The sequence below is a fragment of the Euphorbia lathyris genome, chromosome 4 (genome assembly GCF_963576675.1).
Source record: "Euphorbia lathyris chromosome 4, ddEupLath1.1, whole genome shotgun sequence".
NCBI lineage: Eukaryota > Viridiplantae > Streptophyta > Magnoliopsida > Malpighiales > Euphorbiaceae > Euphorbia > Euphorbia lathyris.
In genome coordinates, this window is record NC_088913.1 from 2,780,740 (window position 1) to 2,791,133 (window position 10,394).

The following is a 10,394-nucleotide window of genomic DNA, read 5'->3' on the forward strand; positions in this document are numbered from 1 at the left end:
GGTGAAGGGGGCAGGCCTGCCGGATGAAGCTGATCACTTCCTGACAATCGGACTCCACAATGATCCTCGTTATCTGCTTTGCCAGGGCTAACGACAATCCGGAATTAATTCCCCACAGCTCTGCTTCAAAGGAGTTGCCCCGACCAATGTGGTGCACGAAGCCATTAACCCAAATCCTATTACTGTCATGGATCAGGTTCCCCGCGGCAATATCCCCCCGTCTCCGCTCGACAGGATCCGTCCATATTCAGTTTGGACCAGCCAGCATCCGGTTTCTCCCACTTTAGCCACTGCTCCACTTTATGCGACCGGCTGACTTCAAGGGCGATTTCTCCCCAGTAGACCAGATTCTCCCGAAGCCGGTGTCTGATCAGTTCACCTTCAGGGGCGGATCCAGCCCAAAGCCCATGGGGGCCGAAGCCCCCACGGCCATCGGCTCCGCCCTTGAGTGTCGTTATTTTTGTCCCGTGTAGCCACCCCAAATATTAGTATATATTTAACCTATGTAGTATTATCTCAAAAGTTTAAAGTAGATGAGTTGGTTAAGAGCTTTGTTTTAAGGTGAGAGGTCATGGGTTCAAACCACACCAAACTCATATGAAGTTATTCCTGGATCCGCCACTGCCTTTGGAAGCACGGGCGTGAAGTTAGGTTCGAATAGCTGCTTATTACGACAGCCCCATAGCACATAGGCCGTAGTTAAGAAAAGAACCCGTCAATTCTCAATGCCGAATGCCCGGTTCCGTTTCATGAAGCACGTTTCAAACCAATTGTCTTCCGGGACAGCAAAGAACTCCCTCCAGAATTCTGTCAAAACTGTTTTATAAGTAGTTTCTATAAATAAAATATATTAATATATATATATATAAAATATAATTTTTTTTTTTTTTTCAAACGTGGGAGTGAGAAAATGCAACGAAAGATGATGGAATCAAATTTGATTCATTGGGATAGAGGGGAATGAGTGATTTCCACATATTAGGTAACGTGATTCTTAGTACGTGACTAGATTTATTTAAACAAACGCATTTTTATTTTCATTTTACAGAAAATTATTGTCATGCCAAACACCATCGTAGTAGTGATTTTCGGTAAATAGAAAAAAGCCTAAAGCTTTTATGCTAAAGAAGCTTAAGAAACAGCAACATAATAATGGCGGCTCTTTCCGAAAAAGTGATAGAGGATATACTTTTAAAATTATCGATTAAATTACTACTCGCATTCAAAATCTCTTCCAAAAACGGTACCCTTTGATCTCCAAAGATATTGAATTCGCCAAACGTCATTTTAAACAATCATCATTTCCATCTAAAGATCTTTTTTTTCTTTGTAAGTCATTCGGGAAGATCTATTTTCTTTTAGTCCTCGAATGTCGATACTTGCGAATAGCACCAAATCAACTTTCCCGACGAAATACCAAGGCGGTTTCGTGTCATAGGATCAACCAATCGATTGATTCATGTAGCATCTACTTATGAAGAGGATTGCTTTATATAGAATCCCTGTAAGAGTGATTGCCAAAAAATACCCCAAAGCATATCAATGTTACCGGTAACTTGTAACACATTACACAAGCGAACATGATATTAGCGAATTTTTCTATGGTTAATATTAACCCGATATAAGATATTATAAATATTATCATATCCTCCTATACTTTTAAAAATCACCATTATAGCACGTATTACATATGATCCGAAAATACGATACGAAATCGACACTAACCTGATTAAGTTAACACGATTATACCATGAAAGTTTTTGGATTGAACTAAGATTAACTCATTTAATCCCAGGTCAGTAATATTGATTAACCCGTATATCCAATATTGTTCCTATTACTCGCTACTCAAACACCCTCCGCGACATATAATAATAATTTGTCCATCTGAATCTCACTATTTCCGTCTCTACACTACTTTTCTCCTATATCCACCGTTAGCCCAAAATCAGCTATTTCCAATTTTTTCCGTTTATCCATGGAAAACTAGAATGTTTTCGAGCTTAAGGTCGCAATGGACAACCTTTTTCTTGTGCATAAAACATAGCCCCTCTCGTATCATTTGAGTATATATAAACCCTAACGTCTGATTCGGATGACATATCCGTAGTTTTGGGTAATTGGATTGAAAAGAGAGAGTCTTCTAACACATATTCAAGCACCATATAATCAGTACACCTATTAATTTCTGTGTAGAGTTCGGTGATCCGTGTAATTTTCGCATTATCCCTGTAATGTGGAGCCATGATAATCGGAATTCTAATGAAAGAACACGGGAGATTCGAAGTGTTATACGTTATCATCAGTCAAATATTTGACAAAAGAAAAGGCACCCTCCAAAATGCAGAATGAAATTGTGCATTTAGGATTTTCTCTCAATGTGGTTTAGCACTAAACAATCAAGCTATGCTGAAAATTTTACCGTTCCTTTCCACGAGTATTTCGATCAGATGTTAGCTTCAGCGGAAAACCGGAATTCAGCTGTGAACTGCATTCAAGTTTCAGCACTCTCCAATTTCGCAAGGACCACCCGAAACTGGAACTGAGCTCCACACCTCTTGGAAGCATTCTTTGCAGAAACCTAGCAAGATCATCTCTTCAATTAATGATTCGAGCAGGAAGCGGTCATCCTTTGTGGTTCAGTTACTCATTCTCGAGATGCCTAAGTCTTCGGATACTCGAAAACGAGGCCTTCAGCTACACTTCTTGCCCTTGAATGACCAAACAGTTTGCTAACAATAGCCATTGCAAAATCTGCTGCAGTGGCAAGTCCCTTGCTTGTGATCAGTTTACCGTCAATAACGACTTTGGCACCGTTCTCTAATTCATCGGTTAGCTGGCTCGCAGCCGAAGGACGTGCAGTGGCTTTCTTATCCTGTAGGTAGCAGAAGACCAAGAGCAAGCTTTAGAATGACAGTTAAAAAAAGGGCGGCCCGGTGCATTACGCGTCCCCGCTAAGCGAGGGTCCGGGGAAGGGTACCACCACAAGGGTGTACTGGGGCAAGCCTTCCCCTGCCAATTTTTTTTGGCAGGAGGCCGCTCCTAAGACTCGAACCCGTGACCTCTCGGTCACACGACAATAACGTTTACCATTGCGCCAAGGCTCGCCCTCTTTAGAATGACAGTTTAAACAAGAAAATTTTGAAAAAGTAATGGAATTACCTTCAGTAAGCCCTGACTGTGCAGAACCGTAAGGGACGAGCAAACTGCACCGTATATTCTTCCAGCTGCATCTTGTTCTTTGAGCAACGTCTTCAGAACCTTTGATTTCTGTAGCCGCTTAGCTCCGTCGGTTTCTCCCTGTAAGTTTAGAATGAAACAGAACTTAACAATGGATGAAAAATACCAGACAGTGTAAAAACAGGTTCTGATGTTCATCTATGTTGCACGGATACGGATAGGGAAACGAAATCAGAAACGGATACTGGGAAACATGATTTCTAAAAAACATAGGAAACAGAAACGTGAGGGAAACATGTAAACATTAAAAATATAGGAGCATATTATAAATGTTAAAAATATAATAATATATTTTAAAAAACAAGAACGAAGAACAAGATGAAGAAAGTACAAGCTCAATCGAGATTCAAGAGACAAGGATTATAAGAGAAAGAAATATAGGTAAGTTCTTTAAATTGAAGGATTTAAGCAAGAAATTATCCGTTAAATATACGAAGTTTCAATTGTACTAATCTTAGACTGAATAGGAATTGTAAAACAAAGAGTTTTGAACTTCCAAAATTTTAATCGAAATAGGCATAGGAAATATTTTGCGTAATTAGAGAAACATGCCTGAGAGGTCACGGGTTCGAGTCTTAGGAGCGGCCTCTTGCCAAAAAAAATTGGCAGGGACGGCTTGCCCCAGTAAACCCTTGTGGTGGGACCCCTCCCCGGACCCTCGCTTAGCGGGGACGCGTAGTGCACCGGGCCGCCCTTTTTAGGGAAACATGCCCGGAAACGTTTGGTACCAGCTTCCGAGAATTTTAGAATGAATATCTATGATGCACGGAAACTCTACATGACAAGCGTTTCATGGTTTCCGAGAATTTTTGTTTCCCACAGGTGCCGGAAACCATGAAACGCATGTCACGAAGAGTTTCCGTGCATCATAGATGTTCATTCTAATGTTTCAAAAATCAAAGACGGGAGTCGTAATCGATCATTTTAACTTCATCCCGAGTAGTAGAGAAATATCATTGATGACTGAAAATCAGAACTCAATACCAGGAGCCATCACAAATTTTCAGTAAAAAAGAAAACTATATCAATGTCAAAGTGGGGATCATTATATAAAGGAATTTTGTTCGTCTTACCGGAAGAATTATTAGATCATATACGGAATCAGAAGCAGCATCATCAATTAATTTGTCAGCAATTATTTTTGTGCCTTGAGATCCCAAAATCTGCACAGATTTTTCAATAGAAGCAACCACGACATCCGCCTTTGCTCGCCGTAAAATATCCACAATAGTTACTATTTCAATCTCTTCGCAACCATTTGATACTGGAATGAGAACCTGTGTCACATTGGAATAATAACAGAAAGTCCAGAGTTCAGTGATGGTGAAAACAAAACTGAAAAAGTTTATCCTCGGCAAAGCTAGACATCATAAAGTTCAGTCATTTATCACTCTAGCTACAAAATTATAAACATCTGACATTTTTAGCAGCTCAAGCCTAATGAATCTCCGTAAACAAAGATCTAACTCAACTCAAAAAGTAAGCCTAATGCATATGCTGCTCCCTGTACTTGACCCGAAACTTCAATTGCCTCCTGAACTTTCAAAAGTTCCAAATGACCCCTATTCTTGTCCAATTGCATTCAATAACCCCCTATTTCTCAATAAAATTTGCTGGATGCAGAAAATGGGAGACACACACTACCCCACATGTCAAAGTGCTCGCCAACAAATGCCAAATAGATAAATAAATTAGGACTTTTTCACGACAGGGCAGTTGAAGTTTTAGGGTTATTGAATGAAATTGGATAATAATAAGGGGTTACTTAATGCAATCGGACAATAATAGAGCGTTATTGAATGCAATTGGACAGGAACAGAGGTTATTGAATGCAATTGGACAATAATAGGGGGTCATTTGGAACTCTTAAAAGTTCAGGGGGGCAGTTGAAGGTTTGGCCAAGTATAGGGGACAACAACAAATGTATTAAGCCCAAAAAGTACCTCAAAGAAGCAGGATTGACTCACATTTTAAGGAGCTATATAGCTCCTTAATTAAGCAACATGGGAAATCTAATGCACACTCTTGCACCTAGAAGAACGTGAAACAAATATCCATGGGTGATTCAACATTTAATACAAGGCTCTGATACCAATTGTAACATTCTAACCCAATACCATGTAGATATTGCCCATTGTGGTCCAAATCCAACTTATTGGGCCTCACGGCTTTAGAACGCGTCTTCATGCATTAAAAATACATCTAAACCAATCACTACCTTCCCTTTTCAAATGTGAGATTTAGTCATCCATGACATCCATGGTATCAGTGCCTCTTACACCAAGTGGTCGCAAGTGGTCGTGGTTGAGGGTTTAAACCTGACAACTCCATTTATTAATAGAATGTCAATACATGGTTAGATGAGTATGTGTTGTACACATTTCAAATCCAAGGGGCATTTGCGTGCGGAGGTATATCAGACATAATAAAAAAAGTATGCTTTGGGACCTTCTAGCTATCGGCTTAAGCTTTTGTGTTAAATGGTTTCTTGACGATCTCTAAATCAACTACTAAGAGTTTTGGCAAAAGGAGATTATCAGAATTAACTTGCTTATAACAAGAAACATAAAGCGATAAGGAACTTACACGAGGTTTATGGTCAAGAGACCATTCGACTTCATTAAACTCTTCTCTTCTAAGTGTATCATTGACTGTGTGCATCAGCTATGTCAAGTAGAAGACTATCAGCTATGTCAAGTAGAAGACTCTTAGAAAAACAATATAAGATGACTTAAGAATTCTTAATCACTAAACAAGGCTTAATACATGAAGAAACCCTTAACTTGGTCCAAAAAAATTGATTGCCCCCCTGAACTTTAAGGATATCTCATTAGCCTCCTGAATTTGTTTAAAGAGACATGATTAATCCCTAAATACTACTCCCTCCGGTCCACAATAAAAGTCTTTCTAGAGAGTTTTTTTTGTTCCACAATACATGACATTTTGCTTAAATCTATGCACATTAATTTACTTTTACCAAATATACCCCTATTTAAGTTGACTTTTTATCTTGGGAATAGATAAAGTTACTAGTGGATGCAATTATTACAAGGGTAATAAAGTCTTTTTCTTAAAATTAATTGCATTTCTTAATTAGTGTGCATTAACCTTAAAAGACTTCGATTGTGGACCGGAGGGAGTACGTGGCAGCGTAGGAAGAGATTTGAACAAGATGAAGCGCGCGTATCACTTTAAGCAAATTTAGAGGGGCAATAAGGTACGTTAAGCAATGTCAAAGGACCAATAGGTCGTCCCTTTAAGAAAGTTCAATGGGTCAATGTAAGCAAGTTTAAGGGGGTGCTAATGAGACATCTCCAAAGTTGAGGGGTCAATCGGTATTTTGGATCAACTTCAAGGGGCCCCTGATGTATTAATCAATCTGCATGTTTAATCTACAATACTATGATGGACAATGGTAAATTTCATGCATGGCCCCTAAACTATAGCGCAACTAACATTATGGCTCTTGAATTTCATTTCTTTACATGAAAATCTTTGAACTTTCACATTACTTATCATTAAAGTCCAAACCAACAAAAATCCTTTAAAATTTTAACAAAATGATGAGAGTAAAATAGGTATTGACTATAATATTTGGTGACATGTTTTGACCAACTATCGTCAATTTTTTTTTTCAGGATTTGAACTTTTATGTAAAGTAATGTAAAATTCAAGAAGTTTTATGTCGAAATATGAAATCAGGAGTCCATAACGTTAGTAGCGCTATAACTAAGGGTCCTCGGATGTATTTTACCATGATAGATAAAAGTCGAAAAGAATAAAAGACATGGACTTACCAACAGCTGAGCAACTTCCTTTGCAACAGACTCCCCAAACAACTGTTCAGCCAAGCACAAAGCGAACTCAAAAGAAGTACCCGGACCTCGGCTTGTTGTGAGTTCTCCTGAAACTTGAATATTCGATTTAACAGCCCAGAAACTTGGAAGCTTGTCCATGAATGCAGGGTGACACGTTGACTTAAATCATTTGCTAAAGTACAATTAGACAACAGAACTAAATTTCATTTACTTTATATAAGAGTTCAATCAAAAGCAGTTCAAGTAAGTAACCTGTTTTCTTCTTAGAAGGCCCCATGGAAGAAGTGTGACGGCTGGAGCAGCACATATTGCTCCATACAACCTCTTCTTCTCTGCCTGTTTGCTTGTGATTTGTCGGAGAACCTTGCAATCTCTTAGCCTTGCTGAACCCGGCATTCCCCCCTAAAAGCCAATCACTTAATATTAACCTTGCATTCAGAATCACAGATCAAATCTAGAGGTGTCAACCGTGCACAGTGGCGAATACAGGACTGCTACGCTGGGGGAGGCAATTTTATACCTGCGGATATAGAAAAAAATCCATGCTATCTTGATACCCCCACCCCCAATTTTCCGGAGACAGGGGGCCAGAACCATCCCTGGTAGGGGGTGATTCCGGCGGGCGGGGGGAGGGGGGGTCCCAGGCCCCGTCTGCGCCCTGATTGTGCATATGACCCACCAATAAAATACAAACCAACAGAAATTTAGTGGATTACTGTTTTAATAAATAGGTAATGGGTCATCATTTTTGGGTTTGACACATAAATTTCGGGTTACAGTTAACCTGTTAACTCGAAAATGGCAAGAATAGTTAAAATGAATATTATATTCTTTCACATTTTTATATATTGCCTTACAATTATCACTAGTGAGACTCAAAACTAAAACGTCCCCTATATTTACATGTCATCCCTCATAGAGATACTAAAATTAAACATGATCTGTGAACATATTATACAAACCCAACATGATATTAGCGGGTTAAGGGTTTATTAAATAGATTTTCGATCAAACTTTTACCATGCTAATCCAAAAATGACTTGTCTATATTTTTACTAAGGTAGTAAAACTACACTTGACTGGAAAACACGACTCAAAAACAATACAAACCCAATTGGTTACATCATTTTGACACGAAGTTTTTTTAGGTTGGGTTAGTATTGACTCATTTGGCAATACCCCGATAATAGACACAATCCACTTACGCGAATTCTCAACTTCTCACTGGTTTCTCAATGCATTTCAGTTACTACAGACAATATCACCATCAAATAACGAAAGTATAACAAAAGTAGAGCAACTAACCGGCAAAGCCACAAGATCGAAACTTTCATTCGAGCAGGAAGAAATAGATGTATCAGCAACCAGTCTAGTGCCACCAGCAGCCTCAATTTCGAGATTTGGTTCAACAGAAGCAACAGTTACCTCCGCACCAGCTCTACGGAGCACATCAACTATAATTACTGCCTCCATTTCTTCCGTGCCAAACCCAATTGGAACCAAAACCTATCGTTCCACAGAGAAACAACCAAATTAAACTTCAAGCATTATCTGAAACACCTTATGTTCATTTGCCAAACCCAATTGGAACCAAAACCTATCGTTCCACAGAGAAAAAACCAAATTAAACTTCAGCTAAGCATAGGCTTGTCAATGGGGAGGGTAATACCCATGTCCACTGGGTCCCGCCCCATTAGGGACGGGGAATCCCCAGTACCCATTTTTATAGGGTAGGTATGGGAAGGAAAATTATCCCCATTTCCGGGGATGGGTTGGGAACTGTAGTCGCTATCCCCACCCCACGGGGTCCCCAACCCATTATCATTAGGGTTGCCCATGGGATACCCATAAATGTACCTATTAAAATGTAATATTGATATAAGAAAAATTATATTTTATATTATATATACAATAAATACTAATATAGTTTGTAAAAAACTAATCCTAAAATACAATTATACCGTATAGTCTATAGAATCCACTTTGAATAGAATTACAACTTTTATCTGCTTCAACTAAATTCTAAACAAATAATACTTGTTAATTCCTAATCTCCTATTATAATAAAATTTCAATTCCGGTTAGAATTATGGAAATTCTAACTTCCTATTTAATTCAAACTTATAAATTGGGAAGTCATATTCCACAATTTTCACTCGATCCATTAGATTGGTCTGCTCATCTCTATTCTTCGTTTAATAAGTCAAGTTGATTTACTTCTTCTCATCTATGTTTTTTTATTCATTGTTTGTGTTTAATCATCGTTAGAGGTTACATAATTTTATTTTTATTTTTTTTAAAATAAATTATATTTAGTAAATCATATATATTTGATATTAGTTTAGAATTTTTTTACAAAATGAGGCGGGTATATCCATGGGATCCCTTACCCATTGGCACGGGAACATGGACAAATTTATCCTCATTTTTCTCAACCGGGCGGGGATGGGGAATCCCTATTAAGAATGGGGATGGATTTGCTCGCCCCATCCCCAACCCGCCCCATTTACAAGCCTAGCTAAGCATTATCTCAAACACCTTATGTTCATTTGTCAAACACAATTGGAACCAAAACCTATCCATCCACAAAGAAAGCCAACAAAATCAAACTTCAGCTAAGCATTATCTCAAACACCTTATGTTCATGAAAAAGTAAATTACAACTACTTGAAATACCCAGAAAAATTAACCAAACGGGTTATAACAACAGTCTAACTTTAACTTAAAGGGGCATAGGGTTTAAGGAAAGAGAGACGACCTTTTTGGGCTGGACAGGGACAGGGGTGCTTGTGTCCAACTCAGTAGCTGTTGTGGGAATTACTGGATTGGGAGATGGACTTTTCGTGGATTTTGAAGAGCTCTTTCTTGGAGTTGGTGTTTTTCGTTGTGGAGAAGCCATGGCAGCAAATGATGAAGAGGGAAGCCGAGTTATAGAGGTAGCCGTTGATGAATTTTTCCTGATGAAAAGATTTGAGGGAGCTGGAGAGAGAATACAGAATATCTCCATTGATGAAAAACTTCAATTTGGGACTGGAAGAGCTCCTGATAACATAGATAACAGCATTTAACTGAATGGTGTCTTAGAGCATCACAATGGTTGGTAACAACCAGGGCCGTCTCCAACATTTTCTAGGCCGTACGCGTATTGTATTGTGCATTTTTTTTCATATTTAAATTTAATACTATTTTAGAAATAATAAATATTAAATAATAAAATAAATAAATTATTAACTATAATTCAAGTCATATAATAATAATATAAAATTAAAAAATTATTATTTTTTTTATTTTTGTACATGTAAAATTGAGTTTTCTTTTATATATTTAAAATCAAGT

The 10,394-nt window shown here is 38.2% G+C and overlaps 1 protein-coding gene across 2 annotated transcripts; it reads right to left on the reverse strand.

Moving 5' to 3' along the window:
* Positions 1-2,278: 2,278 nt before the first annotated feature.
* LOC136227686 (protein DJ-1 homolog C) lies at positions 2,279-10,171 on the reverse strand. Of its 2 annotated transcripts, XM_066016415.1 has the most exons (8): positions 9,817-10,171; positions 8,364-8,564; positions 7,311-7,460; positions 7,038-7,217; positions 5,827-5,904; positions 4,314-4,517; positions 3,163-3,300; positions 2,279-2,875 (listed from the first exon to the last, which is right to left on the reverse strand). In XM_066016415.1, the coding sequence occupies exons 1-8, from the start codon at positions 10,063-10,065 to the stop codon at positions 2,663-2,665; spliced, it is 1,413 nt and encodes a 470-aa protein (XP_065872487.1). In that variant the 5' UTR covers positions 10,066-10,171; the 3' UTR covers positions 2,279-2,662. The 2 variants fall into 2 exon arrangements, with proteins under 2 accessions (XP_065872487.1, XP_065872488.1); XM_066016416.1 differs by lacking the exon at positions 5,827-5,904 and having other exon boundaries at positions 9,817-10,169.
* Between the last annotated feature and the right edge of the window lie 223 nt (positions 10,172-10,394).